Below are 14,038 nucleotides of genomic sequence, written 5' to 3'. Positions count from 1 at the left end.
GGTGCTTCTTCAGACATTCACACAGATGAACAGATACGAGTACTCGAGCATTCATGTTGATTTGATGATGCTGAGACCGATGCTTGGCCCACTTCCGGCGAGACTTGTTTACGTCTAACTGCCTGGCCGTGTAAACAAATGCACAGGTGAGTCCTATTTATACCCAGACTCTGGCCCATTTCGATCCGATTGGACCTGATTTCGTGGCGTCACTGGGGTGAGTGGTGAGTGTTCTTCCGCCTGATTTGCATCACATGTAAATACATTTAATTGACATTTCTGTGCGCGGCAGCTGGGCACTCGTTTATCTTAAAATATAATACAAAAAAAGAATGCATAATTAAATTCAAAATTCTATGACATTTGAACTGTAAATCGGTGGCCAGGGAGTGGAGCCGCCTCCTCCTAGAGAGATTGGAGAAGATGAAGTAGTCTTGCGGCTAACCGCAAAACAATTAAATTTGATTGCCTTTTAAACCCTTTGAGAGGCTGGAGCGTGCGTCGCAGGAGAGTCTCCGAGGTGGGGGAACATCCTCTGCCCTCGACTTCCTAATCCGTTTGGCAAGTTTTGTATCTCGGCACGTACGCTCCGCTCCCATCCATTGGTCCCACAGCAGTCCTGGACACCTCAGACCCAGCTGTGCTGCTGGAGCTGTCATGAGTTGCAGAAAATTTATTTTACCGCAAGGATTGCTCTTTGATGCTGCTGCTCCTCCGGCTCCTATTCGTCTTCCTCCTCCAGTTTTGGCCCAGTTCGTGGCTGCGGTTGGCAGGGATTTCGCCAGCACAGAAACACCAACACCACCTTGTTATGTTTGTTTGGATTTAACTAAAAGTCGACCCAGGCATTTCATTGATGAAAATTTCGCATTGTTTAAAGGGAAAAGCGGCTCAATGTATTGGCATGCTAGCTGCTCCCGGCTGCTGAGTGCGAAAACAGCGAGAAATAAATATTTAAAGATTGTGCACATGCTGCCTGGTGACGCAACTATCATCCAACCAACCGCCCATCCATACGCCCACACACAGGCCTTTGGTTGGCATGGTGTACGAGAAATATGAGAGAACAAAAAGAATACAAATAGCGTCACCAACAGCGAGAAAGATAAGCGGATGCGCCGCACAAAAGTATGCATCGAAAGAAGTGCTTGCCAGTGAATTGAGCGGGCAAAAAGCGATGCAAACTTTTCGGCTGGTGCTTTTAATGTGGAATGAACCAAATTAATGTTGTTTTACCATCATTTTCAAATGGATTGCCCGGCGCTGAAAATTGAATGATGGATATGTATGTGACAGTCGCAGCATTCCAATTGAATCATTCTGCCTTTCAATTGGAATGGTTAAACAGTTTTCATATTTAATTACATTTATATACATGTACATATGTAAAAATGTAAAAAGGAAGAGGGGAAAAGTGTACTTCGTGGAAAACGCATCTTTATCGGATATTCATCAGAGTCTCTCCTCACCAGGAATATTATTATGCGGCAGCATACTTGAAATAATAGAAGCGGCAGTGAAGCAGCGGCCATGAATATAATGCAAGAAAAACAATTTGATAGAGGCGGTGAGGCAGTCTGGTGCGAGGGTAAAAAAATCTCATCAACAAGAGAGGAAAACGGGAAGAAATATTGAATGCAATTTTATTTGCCACACGCTGCTGCTGCTGTGCTTTGGAGCAAGTGCAGCAGACCGTTTGGCGAACTGCTGGGTGAATTATGGAAATGTATCATATTATCCTGCTGGTGCTCCTGTGCCACAAGGGTGTGTGCGTGTAACTATGCTACTTACTGTCTGTCTGTCGGTCTGATTATGTTTGTATAAGGGACTGCCGCACACACAAACACAAACACTCTAGGCAACCACGTGGCAAATATTCTGCTCTTGGCCTGAAATAAAGCGTTATAAAGGATGGGAAATCCTCTTTACCACCGACGCGACTTTAAGGGCAAACAATGCCATTCCCATACACATTTACGAGTATCTTTCCCAGCTCCATGCATCCTCTACACCTGAGGTCGATCCTTTTGGCAACCACATACAGTTTGATAAAAGACGCAGTCATGGCAACCCATCTGCCTGCCACTAAATGAGTTGACCTGTGGCAGAAAAGACTGCCACCGCACCCACACCCGCACCAGGGCCACAGCCATCCTCCTCTGCACCTCGGCAGATATTTGTTTGTTTGGCTTTCCATGTTTTCGTGCAGTCATGCGAAGCTCCTGCCCCAGCCCCTGCCCCAGCCCCGACTGCATATGACGCTGGAATCTGCTCCGATTGTTCTCCATTATGAAATGGAGGGTATGGCCCCTTCCCTTCCCCCTTTTGGTGCTTGTGCATTGCACGAATATCTCATCAAAATCTAGTTTGAGATTTTTGATTTAATTTGACTTGGTTTTACTGCTCATACGGATGCAGACAGAGTTTATATTTTGATTTGCTTGTGTTGGTCGTAGTCTTGGTTTTGTTTTAGTTGCTGGTCCTGTTTACGACTGTCAAAAGGCTGTCTCTATCAGAGACATAAACGCTTGCGAGAAGCACACACCGGCTGTGCGGTCTGTCCGTCAATTTAGAAATGGACTCGCACTCGCAGTGCACTACAGTAAAAATATGAAAGCAAATTAAACATAAATTGAACGTTTGCCAAACGAAGGGAAAATAATGAAGGAAGCTCTGAGAAATTATATTAAGGAACAATTTATAAACAATTTGAGCATTTGGCCTATTCAGGCAAATTAGAAAAAAGAATGTAAGGGACTATAATAAGGAAGCAAGGTATAAAAAAGAATCCATTTTTCAATTTAGAACAATTTGAAGGTGCACTCAAATCAATTAAAATTGATTAGGAAATACAAAAAGCTGCAACACTAAAGTCTTTGTTCTTTTTTACAAAAATCAAATAACACATATCCATGGGAAACAAAATGAAATACTCGTGTATGGACAAGTTCGAATGCACCACAAATCAAATCAGTGAAAAATTAGTTGTAATTCAATTGGGAACAGTCGCGTCGCCGCTGTCCTAGTCATTGACCCAACTTTCCACATGTCTGGGTCCTAATCCCCTTAGAGAAGCAGCCACCAAAAGGCAACAACTTGTTGATAGCCGTGCGACCCCCGACAAGGTGATGCCTCGACTGTTGGGCAGTTCTGCAATTCATAAAATAAAAACAACTAGAGAGAGTGGTGGCTTTCAGGTGCGAGTGCGAGAATATACTTACTGGTGTGGATGTGGACCTCCAGGTGTATCCAAGCGCTGACAAATATTTGACGTTTTAGTCTAATTAAATTAGCTACAACGCCGCTGGCCGGCCCAGCCCTCGGGAAAGGTATATATTTCCATGTGGCAGTCGCAGCGTGTGAATTCCGCTAGTGCCACGTTCTCGTTCTCGTCTCGACATTGTCGCGTTGTGGCTCGCCGTGTTTGGCCCCAAATATGAAATACAAATAAAATAAAATAAAATATTATACTAGTACACACAAAGAGCATAAAGAGTGTGCGGTGCGGGTGGCCGTAGCGTATGCAACGTGCAATTGTTATAAAGTATATAAATTCATATTCCCAGTCCCCTGCCTAAGCCGCAGCACATCCGTACACGGATGAAACCCCAGCGTCCATTGTGCCATCGAGTTGAACAATTGCACACGTTTTTATGCGCTGGAATGCAAGAAGTAAGTGGCTTAAGAGCAGTCCGAGAAGCCAACTGAATTATGTGGCTCTATTGGACTAGCCAGAGGACGGAGAGCTGAGCGGTGGAGAAACTTCTCTTTCCGTTCGGTTGGGGAATGGGTGAATGGGACAGGGCTTCCTCCCATTAAAAGTTGTCAGTGGAACTTGCCCACAATCAAGATTACCACTTAGTCTCCACGCAGATTAAAGTACTTTTTGTTACATTTTATTTTTTAAAGTTCCGCTTAACTCTGTGCATAATTATGACACCTCAACGGATCCGACACTTTTGTATTTATATATCCTGAAAAGCGAACCACTATCAATCCAAATATAAGCGATGGGTTTTTGTCCTTCCTTTTATTCCATCAACTGGCCTGATAAAACCAAATTTATGATGGCACTTTTATGTGCGAATATAAATGTGTACTCGTATTTATCTGTTAAGCGGCAAAACGCCACCCTACGCACTTATATTTCTATCAAGTTAATTAAACAATTCCCTCTTTTTCCACTGAATATACATATACTGTACACAATGGTAGACCAAACAGGAAGTGTTTTTATGGCCCAGCCCTCTCGATGGTTCAGTGCTTTTTTTCTGCTGCCTTAAGTCCCGCGGAATATGCAACGCGTGTGCATTTTTTATGCGGAACACAAGCACTTTTAAATGCGTCTGAACAATTTAAAGCAAAAACATGTAGTGCGAGTGCAATTTTTTCCGTTTGCGGCATTTGAAACACTTTACGTTCGCATTGATGGGAAAAGGCTTATTAAACATTAATTTCGCTGTGATCGAGGAATGGTAGAGGGAGCAGGAAGCGGTGAGGAAAGATCCCCACAATGAATCATAAAAATTATTTCTATTGGCCAGCCGATAGAAGGGGCTGTAAACATTCAATTAAAAGCCAAAAGAAATATCAATAATAATTACAGCAGCTGGAAATGCAAGAGAGCAACGGGAAGAGTGAGAACATTTAAATGAAAATAATTCCACTTGTGAGGAAAAATAATAATAGTTCGTGTGTACCTCTTGTGGAAATGAGTGAAATAATTTCTTTGCTGAAATATGTAAACTGTGATGTGTGCTTTTCTGTGTAGTTTCGCGAATGATTCTGCCGGGGCCACGACGAGTGCGGAGTCCAGCGTCTGATCTGATCCGGAGAGTTCTCTAATTAAGTTTGCAATTCCTGAAAAGTTGCTGTTCTGAACTCGAAAAGGGCTTAGTCGAGGCGGCCAACGAGAAAAACATTATAAACAGCTTAAATGGAAACTTTTTGCCAGCAACCAGCAGCCAGAAGCCATAAACCAAGACAAAAAGCCCCGGACACGCACATGCACACCCGTCGACACAGTCGGACATAACTATAAAGGCAAAATCAACTTGAAAGTTGCATTTGGCCGGGGCTTAGTGCTGGAGTTTTTTGGCTTAGCCTTTGTGTATTTAAATATATGTATTTAGCTCTGAATGGCTATGTGGTAAGTCCCCCCCTGCCTGCCTGGCATTTGGCTGGAGCTGCAGTGCCGGAGCTGGAAGTTTGCCGACGACAGAACACATTCATGCTGCACCGTATGGAATATTAATTACAATCAGCTTTTTGTTAAGTGAATTATAAACCAAAAAGTGTATACATTGAAAGACAGACAGAGTGAAAGACCTCTTACAAATCCAACATGGGTCGCATTAAGAAGAAGAAGCTGCCGACAGGTGTAAGTACGAGCAGCAGATCAAATATATTTCGTAGAGGGTATTGGCACTCCCTGCCAGTCGCCAGCCATTAGCTGCCACTAAGCTTAAATGTGGGAAATGGCGCATTTCATTTCCATGCCATTTAGTCGGCCAACTCCGACTCTAGAGCCAGAGACAATCAGCAGCCGAGCAGCCGCCGCCGCCACCGCCGCCACTTTGCACTTAATTTTCTTGCAAAAGTGTGTTTATTTTTTATTTATTTGCAATTCCGTTTACACGCACGCACACAAACAGCACCTACACCCACTCACCCACCAGAGCACTGTACATGTCTGTTTAAAATATGCCAGGTATCGTCTGGGAGCGCCACACGCAGTGGCAGTGGGAGGAGCCGCGCCACAACAATGGTGGGTGGATGCTGTATCCCACTGGGATTACCACAACCTTTGCTGCTCGAGGAGAAGAAGTTCCTGCTGGCTGTAGAGCGTGGCGATATGCCGAATGTACGCAGGTGAGTAGCTGCTCGCTTTTTATGCCACCTACAGGGTATCGCTATCCTACAGGAATATTAGCCTCGTCTCCGCTCTCCACACCGCGTGCCTTTGCTGTCGTGTTTGCCGCTGACTCCCTGAGGAGGGGTATCACCCGTTCGTTAGCTGTACTTGCCGTGGGAATAACAGGTGTCGACTGGGTAGCACCGTGTGGGTGGGGCGACATAAATCGCATCAATTGCTGCCGCTACGGCAGCGCGCGGGTTGGTTTCAATTATTTGCATAGCCGCCTGCCTGAGGGCCTCTAACGGTTACCTAACTTGTATCTTACATGCCACTTAAAAAGCAATATGAGGGAACCACACAGCACATACTTATGTACATCAACTTTTACATGTTTGTACATACATATGTATTTCTGTATGTAAGGTCGTTCTTTTACAGCATTATTAAATTTACAATTAACCTCAGGGATCGTACTTCTAAAATACCTCGCCAGGGCTTACTTCCATGCAATCGCAGATTCAGATTTATATATATTATATATTCATCCAGCCATGACTGCCACTCTCGAATATTTCTGATTGCAGCCCTGCATCAACAAGCATAGAAATCGCTTGCATTCGTGGTTGTCATATTATAATTATAAACAAACTATTATATATTACTTTAATCGATAGGGAAACGATACATCTTGTACTTTTTATTTGGTGCTGTGCTCTGCTGTGCTGTGCATGTGCTGTGTAAGGAGCAATCATATGTACATTGTAGTGTTGTGGCCCGTTAATCTTTGTTTATGTATAGTGTGGCTGTGTCGGCTTAGTCTTCGATATCGACTAAACGATAGGGGTTGAGGCTCTTCATCTCCTCCAGTGTGTAGCGGTACGAGTCCTGGGGCATCTTTTCAGCGGATGGCTTCACCAAATAGTCCTCGCGCAGCTGCAAGCAGCCGAGACCGATTCCCTTCATGCGGCAAGCCCGGCGATAGAGCTCCTGCTCGCGGTTCATGTAGAACTGGCACGAAGACGATGGTTGACGGGGAACGAATGCCTGGATAGCCGCCAAGGGGTGGCCGGTGTAGCGTGGTCCCACAGTCGGAAAGGCAGCGACCTGAGCGAACCAGTTGTTGGAACCCATTTTCATGGTCTGCGTCTCTGTTCGGAGTGAAAGATAGGATGGAGCTGAAGAAAGGCATGGCACCCACACCTGTCCTTGTGTGTGCTTACCCTTGTTCTTCTGGGCCATCTTGATGACAAGTGCCTTACACTCTTCGGCTTCGGCTTCCATTCTAAAATCGGTTTAGATTTCCTGACAAGTAATTTAATCACCAAATGATGTTTTTTTTTTTCGTTTTTTTTAGTTTTGTAAAATTTTGTTCTGTTTTTCTAGTCTCTGAATTTTTTACAACAATTTATGTTGGCAAACGAACATAAACTGACGATTTTCGGCTCCACAGCCTGAAAGGCAGACTCAAATTTTGACAGCCAAGATTCGTGGCCAACTTGATTTCGGTTTCGGACAAACTGTCCCTGCACAGAGCATTCAAAAATATCGATGGAAACGAAATGGAAGCAGATATCGAGTTTCCACGTACCCATATTGATTCCTCCGTGGGCCCATAACTGATGGGAGCTGCTTTTTTGGCACTCGATTGATTGGCAAAGTTTTCTTTTTTTTTTTTGTTTGCTGGACCAGTGTCGAGTCCTTAGCCTCAGGGCCGAGCTAATTAGAAACTTCGCCTTCAACTTTGAAAGGACAAAAATATGGTGGGTCGTAAAAAAAACGAGAAGGGACGTGTGAGACGCTTCTTACGCGTCACAACTTTTATACCCGGCACTCAGTACTACATCTGCAACTTAGCGGTGTTTTGTCAAATTTTACATTTTTTCTTCATCTTCCATCTACATCAACAACACTACTCACGCCAACACGCTCCTTTAGCTCGCCACCCTCCCCTATAGACACACACTGCAGACTCACGGCAGAGGCAGAGCCAGCGGCAGAGGCAGAGACAGCGGCAGAGCCAGCGGCAGAGGCAGAGCCAGCGGCAGACGGCCAGTGTTTTGCTATAAGCTGCGGGACAGGGTGGGTTTGGCCACTGAAAATTAATTTCTTCATTGTGGCTATAATAATGATCCAATCGGATCCCATTTTGGTGATCTGATAGATATGGTCATTCCCTACGGAATGGCGTTTTTAGTTTTCTGTTATCTTCAAAATTGTAGATTTGGGAGGTTTTCGCCCTTTGCGGGGGCGGAAGGGGCGGGGGCTCATTTTTGAAATACACTGGTTTCAGTGTGAGCATACAGCAGTCTGGTGCCAAAATTTGGTGGCTCTAGCTCTTATAGTCTCTGAGAACTAGCCGACAAACAAGACGGACAGACGGACGGACGGACAGACGGACAGACGGACAGACGGACAGACAGACAGACAGACATAGACTCGGCTATTGATGCTGATCAAGAATATATATACTTTATGGGGTCGGAAACGTTTCCTTCTGTGCGTTACATACAACCGTTATCCGCACAAATACAATATACCCTATTTACTCTTCGAGTACCGGGTATAAAGAGGGGGTACTTTTTCCATATAATTTCTGGCCGAACTTTTCCATGAATGTAGGGATTGTGCTCCTGTCCCTTTAATGCAATTTTCAATAATTAGAAAATGCGATATTTTCATTCAGAATCCTGCAGAAGGCGCTGCGCCATCATCACATCAACATTAACTGCATGGATCCACTGGGCCGACGAGCCCTCACTCTGGCCATAGACAACGAGAACCTCGAGATGGTGGAGCTGCTCGTCGTGATGGGAGTGGAGACAAAGGACGCTTTGCTGCATGCCATCAATGCGGAGTTCGTAGAGGCCGTGGAGCTGCTGCTCGAGCACGAGGAGCTCATCTACAAGGAGGGCGAGCTCTATGTAAGTCTTAGCCACTCCGTTCCCCCTGCCTGTCTGCTGTGCTCAGCTAATTTGTGGTCGGAACGGGACCCGTAGCCAGAGTGGGTGCCAGCTTAGGCCCAGTAAGACAAGGGCTAACACGATTTTAATCAGTTTCCGTGTGTCGCCGACCCACACTCTGGGAGTCACGTACCGACGTCTTCTGCAGGCTCAAGTGATTGGGTGTGCGCGATAAGCGTCCAATGCCTCCCACTCACCCACTCCCCTCTGCCTCTCATTTATGCTCCTTCCACATGGAGTTGTCTGGGTCCCGCTGCCGCTCCCAAGTCCCGCTCCTGCTGGCTCATATTTATGCACACGAGCACGCTTCATTAGGCAGCCATTGGGCGCTATTGGAGCGTGAAAATTACTGTTGTAACGCATATGCAATAAAACGTTTAACAGGCTTAATGTCATCCACAAATGAAGCGACGCCCTGCTTCCATTCGGATGTTTGTATCCAAACATCAACCGTTGCTGCCCAGAGATACTTTTACGCAAAAATTGAGAGTGTCTGATTGAAATTGACAGTCTGAATGTGGATGAGCAATTCGACAATTAAATTTTCAATTGTTTACACATCCACGAGTTGGATGGCCATAATACAGTAGTAATCTTGCTCGCAAGTTGTCCGTTGCCCTCTAATTTTGAATAATATCAAAACAGTGTGATCGATATTTGAGAAGACGTGTCAACCCTAGAAGTGCGGTCACACTAGGCCATAAACAGAACATAAACAAAAACAGAATCTGTGAAGAATGGACAGCTTGCGCTTCAATCTGCTCTCCCAGAGAACTAACCCCTTGGCTTTCTTTTCATATCTTTTCGCTGGCAGAGCTGGCAGAAGGTGGACATCAACACGGCCATGTTTGCGCCGGATATCACGCCCCTGATGCTGGCCGCTCACAAGAACAACTTTGAGATACTGCGCATTCTGCTGGATCGGGGAGCGGCTGTGCCAGTGCCCCACGACATACGGTAAGTGGGAGGCAGCGGCACCTTGTGTGGGATTACGGATTAGCTTTTCACCGTTTCAACAGTTGCGGCTGCGAGGAGTGTATGCGCCTCATGGGCGAGGACTCGCTGCGGCACTCCCTGTCGCGGGTGAACATCTATCGGGCCCTGTGCAGTCCCTCGCTGATCTGTCTCACCTCCAGCGATCCCATACTGACCGCCTTTCAGCTCTCCTGGGATCTGCGGAACCTGGCGCTGACTGAGCAGGAGTGCAAGGCGGATTACATCGAGCTGCGGCGTCAGTGCCAGAATTTCGCGGTGGACCTGCTTGACCAGACGCGCACCTCCAACGAGCTGGCCATCATCCTCAACTACGATCCGCACATGTCCAGCTACGAGCCAGGGGACCGCATGAGTCTGACACGTCTCGTCCAGGCCATATCCTACAAACAGAAGAAGGTTCAGCTCGCTCTTCTGATGACACATTGGATGGGAGCTAATATTCTTTGTTCCCTTTGGCAGTTTGTGGCCCACTCGAACATCCAGCAATTGCTCTCCTCCATTTGGTACGACGGGCTGCCAGGCTTCCGTCGCAAGAGCATCGTGGACAAAGTCATATGCATCGCACAGGTGGCTGTGCTCTTTCCCCTGTACTGCTTCATCTACATGTTTGCCCCCAACTGCCGGACGGGACGGCTGATGCGGAAGCCATTTATGAAGTTTCTCATCCATGCCTCCTCCTATTTGTTCTTTCTGTGTGAGTACAACGTTTGTTGCGGCCTGTCCATTGTCCAAAGTAAACAGCTGGAGCTCCGATTAATGGCGATTCTCTGGGCTGGACGCTCACTCATTGCTGTTTGTCTTTCAGTCGTCCTCATCCTCGTCTCACAGCGGGCGGATGACGACTTTGTGCGCATCTTTGGCACGACGCGTATGAAGGCGAATCTGGTGGAGCAGGAGCTGCGTCAGCGGGGCCAGGCACCCAGCAAGCTGGAGCTGGTCGTGGTCCTGTACGTGGCGGGTTTTATGTGGGAGGAAGTGCAGGAGATATTCGCCGTGGGCATGAAGAACTACCTGCGCAATATGTGGAATTTTATCGACTTTCTACGCAACACACTCTACGTGAGCGTCATGTGTCTGAGGTGAGTACCAGTCCTCAGTCCCAGTCCTGCTACTCTTTCAACTTTCTGTTCTTTCACTCGCAGGGCCTTTGCCTACATCCAGCAGGCCACGGAAATAGCCAAGGATCCACAGATGGCCTACATACCGCGCGAGAAGTGGCATGACTTCGATCCCCAGCTCATAGCCGAGGGCCTGTTTGCCGCCGCCAATGTCTTCTCCGCCCTAAAGCTGGTGCACCTCTTCAGCATCAATCCCCACCTGGGCCCACTGCAGATATCGCTGGGCCGCATGGTCATCGACATTGTCAAGTTCTTCTTCATCTACAGCCTCGTGCTGTTCGCCTTCGCCTGTGGCCTCAATCAGCTGCTCTGGTACTTTGCCGCGCTCGAGAAGAGCAAGTGCTATGTCCTGCCGGGCGGAGAGGCGGACTGGGGCTCGCACGGCGACTCCTGCATGAAGTGGCGTCGCTTTGGCAAGTAAGTCCAGTCACCAAGCCAATTATCCAGCCAGGCCTCATAAGCTTGCCCATTCATTCAGCTAATTATGGTCGCTTCTCTTTATGGCCAAGAGCATATCGGTTTCTTGTACAATGGGGAAGGTACTGATGCTTGCTCACCTTTCCTTTCCTTTCCTCCTCTTTCGTTTCATGTGTCAGCCTGTTTGAGTCGTCGCAGTCGCTGTTCTGGGCCAGCTTCGGCATGGTGGGCCTGGACGACTTCGAGCTGAGCGGCATCAAGTCGTACACCCGCTTCTGGGGCCTCCTCATGTTCGGCTCGTACAGCGTCATCAATGTGATTGTGCTCCTGAATCTGCTCATTGCCATGATGTCCAATTCGTATGCCATGATTGATGTAAGTAGCTTCACCCACTCCCCATCCCGCAGAGCGTAAATTGTCCAAGGCATCTCGTGTTCGCAGGAGCACTCGGACACCGAGTGGAAGTTCGCACGCACCAAGCTGTGGATGAGCTATTTCGAGGACAGCGCCACCCTGCCGCCGCCCTTTAATGTCCTGCCCTCGGTGAAGTGGCTCATTAGGCTGTTTCGAAAGTCCAGCAAGGTCATCGATCGGCAGCGTTCCAAGGTACACTTCGGAGTTGGAATGCATTTAAGTGCACATTCTGATTTAATTTTGTGACCACCTCCCAGCAGAAGCGACTGGAGCAGGAGGAGTTCAACAAGTACGACAACATCATGCGCTCGCTGGTGTGGCGCTATGTGGCGGCCATGCATCGCAAGTTTGAGCAGAATCCCGTCTCCGAGGATGACATCAACGAGGTGAAGAGCGAAATCAACACGATGCGATACGAGATGCTGGAGATATTCGAGAACAGCGGCATGGACGTGTCCTCGGCGAACAAAAAGGAGCGGCGTAAGTGGAAGCTCGGCCATTCCTTTGCTGCCTTTGCTGGGTCCATGCTCTTCCATTTCTCATGTGTGGAGCTTTGCAGATTCCCGACCTCGACGCATCAAGGTCTGGGAGCGACGCCTGATGAAGGGCTTCCAGGTGGCTCCGGTTCAAACAAGCGGGGAATCTGATGCCTGCTGCAATGTCAACGGCGAAGGCGATATGCGGGAGGTCAAGGTCGAAAACATACCCTCCCGGCCGGCCAAGGAGACGGCCCGCGAGAGATTCCAGCGGGTGGCGCGCACGGTGCTGCTGCAGTCCACCACCCACAAGTGGAACGTGGTGCTCCAGGGCACGCTGCCCAACTCCCAGATCGGACGCTGCACCAAGAACGAGCGCAAGAACCTACAAAATCAAGGCAAGGCTATCGAAGAGGCCAAGAGGTGGGTCTTATTATATGTTGCAGCTCATATTTCAAGCTGTTTTCCGTTGCAGGCTTATCATGCTCAATCCCGGCTGTTCCTCGGGTCGCGAGTCGCCCATCCGCATCGAGTTCGAAGATGAGAAGTCGAGCACCTTGCTGCAGCTGCTCAACCAGATAAGCGAGGAGATCAGCGACCGCGAGCGTCCCCGAATCAAACCCATGTGGCGACCACCGCTGAAGTCCGTGAGCGCTAGGGCAATGGCAGCCAACAATGGCAGGTCTCATACGGCGCCCGAGTTGAAAATTAGCAGGAAGTCCCTGCCGCCACCAACTGCAGCTAAAACAACAGCTACAGCGCCTACTCCAAGTTCCGTTTCTCAGCTGGCTAGCAGTCGATCACGAGAGCTGCCTTTGTGCCCTAGCAAACTAGCGACGGCTGCTCCTGCTCTCAAGAAGTCAACACCAATAGCTTCAGGCACATCTTCACGAACTCCCTTCTCCGTGGAGCTGAAGGGTCGAGGACATATCTCAGATGGTGTGTCGGCGGGTAATGCAAACTCCTTCGACATCCACGTGGTCGATTTGGATGAGAGTAGAAGGCGCGTAGGCGGGGATAATTGTTCCGATATAAGCTCCATTGCCAGCACGAGTCCCCAGCGGCCAAAGAAAGGAAACTAAATGTGGTTGTGGCACGGACACTGACACTGACACCGAAACTGGTGATAATTCGCTCCACAAATGGAGCCAGCAGAGGCAGATGTCTCACAAATCTATCCACAAATACTTTACTTGCGAGTACATTCGGCCAACAATACAATTATTTGGGCAAATTCAATTGAAATGCTGCTCATTCAATGTAATTCAATACGAATGGAGCTAATTTATTCACACAGCATTCACATGAACGGCCAGGAATTAGCTGGCATAAACTAGGACAAGCCGAAGTGGGTAATACACTTTGTCGTTGCATTTAACATGCCAATCAATTCAGTGTGTGCACTGAAGTACTCCTACATATAATCAAATTGTTTTCCAGTTTTGAAGCCAATTTGCACATTTTGAAATAATTTAAAAAGTAAACTGAATACTCCTTACGGTAATTAACTGATCCCCATGTATGCATTTCCTACCCGGTGGCAATATTCGATTAAAATTGGAGTATACCCATCCGTTTTTACGTAATCCCCCTCTGACTGTGTCCCATAATGCCATTTACATATACCCAATGAAGCGTACATAGAGATGGCGGACCCTTCGAGCTTAGTGCCCTGCCCTGCCCAGTCCAGAGTTTTCCGGGTAAAACGTGCGTAAAGTCGTGATCCGGAAGCATCAAAGGCAATTGAGACATCAACATAAACAAGTCGACGGCTAAACGTTCCCTGAATTTCGGGGAAGA

General features: G+C 47.6%; 2 protein-coding genes across 5 annotated transcripts; one reads left to right on the top strand and one right to left on the bottom strand.

Annotated features, from left to right (window-relative positions):
* Nucleotides 1-3,362: 3,362 nt before the first annotated feature.
* On the top strand, nt 3,363-13,991 carry LOC117891018 (transient-receptor-potential-like protein). 4 transcript variants are annotated; one of them, XM_034796177.1, is made up of 13 exons: nt 3,363-3,672; nt 5,711-5,871; nt 8,541-8,778; nt 9,632-9,774; nt 9,837-10,209; nt 10,273-10,507; nt 10,619-10,892; nt 10,956-11,348; nt 11,528-11,723; nt 11,790-11,954; nt 12,020-12,242; nt 12,322-12,661; nt 12,714-13,991. In XM_034796177.1, exons 1-13 carry the CDS (start codon nt 3,601-3,603, stop codon nt 13,318-13,320), a joined length of 3,420 nt encoding a protein of 1,139 aa, XP_034652068.1. In that variant the 5' UTR covers nt 3,363-3,600; the 3' UTR covers nt 13,321-13,991. The 4 variants fall into 4 exon arrangements, with proteins under 4 accessions (XP_034652068.1, XP_034652069.1, XP_034652070.1 ...); XM_034796178.1 differs by having other exon boundaries at nt 12,023-12,242; nt 12,714-13,989; XM_034796179.1 differs by lacking the exon at nt 3,363-3,672 and adding an exon at nt 4,342-5,380.
* On the bottom strand, nt 6,535-7,240 carry LOC117891019. Its single transcript, XM_034796181.1, has 2 exons — nt 7,078-7,240; nt 6,535-7,005 (listed from the first exon to the last, which is right to left on the bottom strand). Exons 1-2 carry the CDS (start codon nt 7,136-7,138, stop codon nt 6,671-6,673), a joined length of 396 nt encoding a protein of 131 aa, XP_034652072.1. The 5' UTR covers nt 7,139-7,240; the 3' UTR covers nt 6,535-6,670.
* Nucleotides 13,992-14,038: the final 47 nt, after the last annotated feature.

The sequence above is a fragment of the Drosophila subobscura genome, chromosome E, assembly GCF_008121235.1.
Source record: "Drosophila subobscura isolate 14011-0131.10 chromosome E, UCBerk_Dsub_1.0, whole genome shotgun sequence".
NCBI classification, from domain to species: domain Eukaryota; kingdom Metazoa; phylum Arthropoda; class Insecta; order Diptera; family Drosophilidae; genus Drosophila; species Drosophila subobscura.
This window is presented reverse-complemented; position numbering and strand designations above follow the sequence as displayed.

Bases quoted from the DNA above. Each gene is read 5' to 3' on its own strand.
- LOC117891018 (XM_034796177.1), top strand. From the start codon at position 3,601: ATGAAACCCCAGCGTCCATTGTGCCATCGAGTTGAACAATTGCACACG. The intron at 3,673-5,710 runs GTAAGTGGCTTA...AAAATATGCCAG, and splicing joins TATGCGCTGGAATGCAAGAA to GTATCGTCTGGGAGCGCCAC. The intron at 8,779-9,631 runs GTAAGTCTTAGC...TTTCGCTGGCAG, and splicing joins ACAAGGAGGGCGAGCTCTAT to AGCTGGCAGAAGGTGGACAT.
- LOC117891019 (XM_034796181.1), bottom strand. From the start codon at position 7,138: ATGGAAGCCGAAGCCGAAGAGTGTAAGGCACTTGTCATCAAGATGGCC. The intron at 7,006-7,077 runs GTAAGCACACAC...CACTCCGAACAG, and splicing joins GATGGCCCAGAAGAACAAGG to AGACGCAGACCATGAAAATG.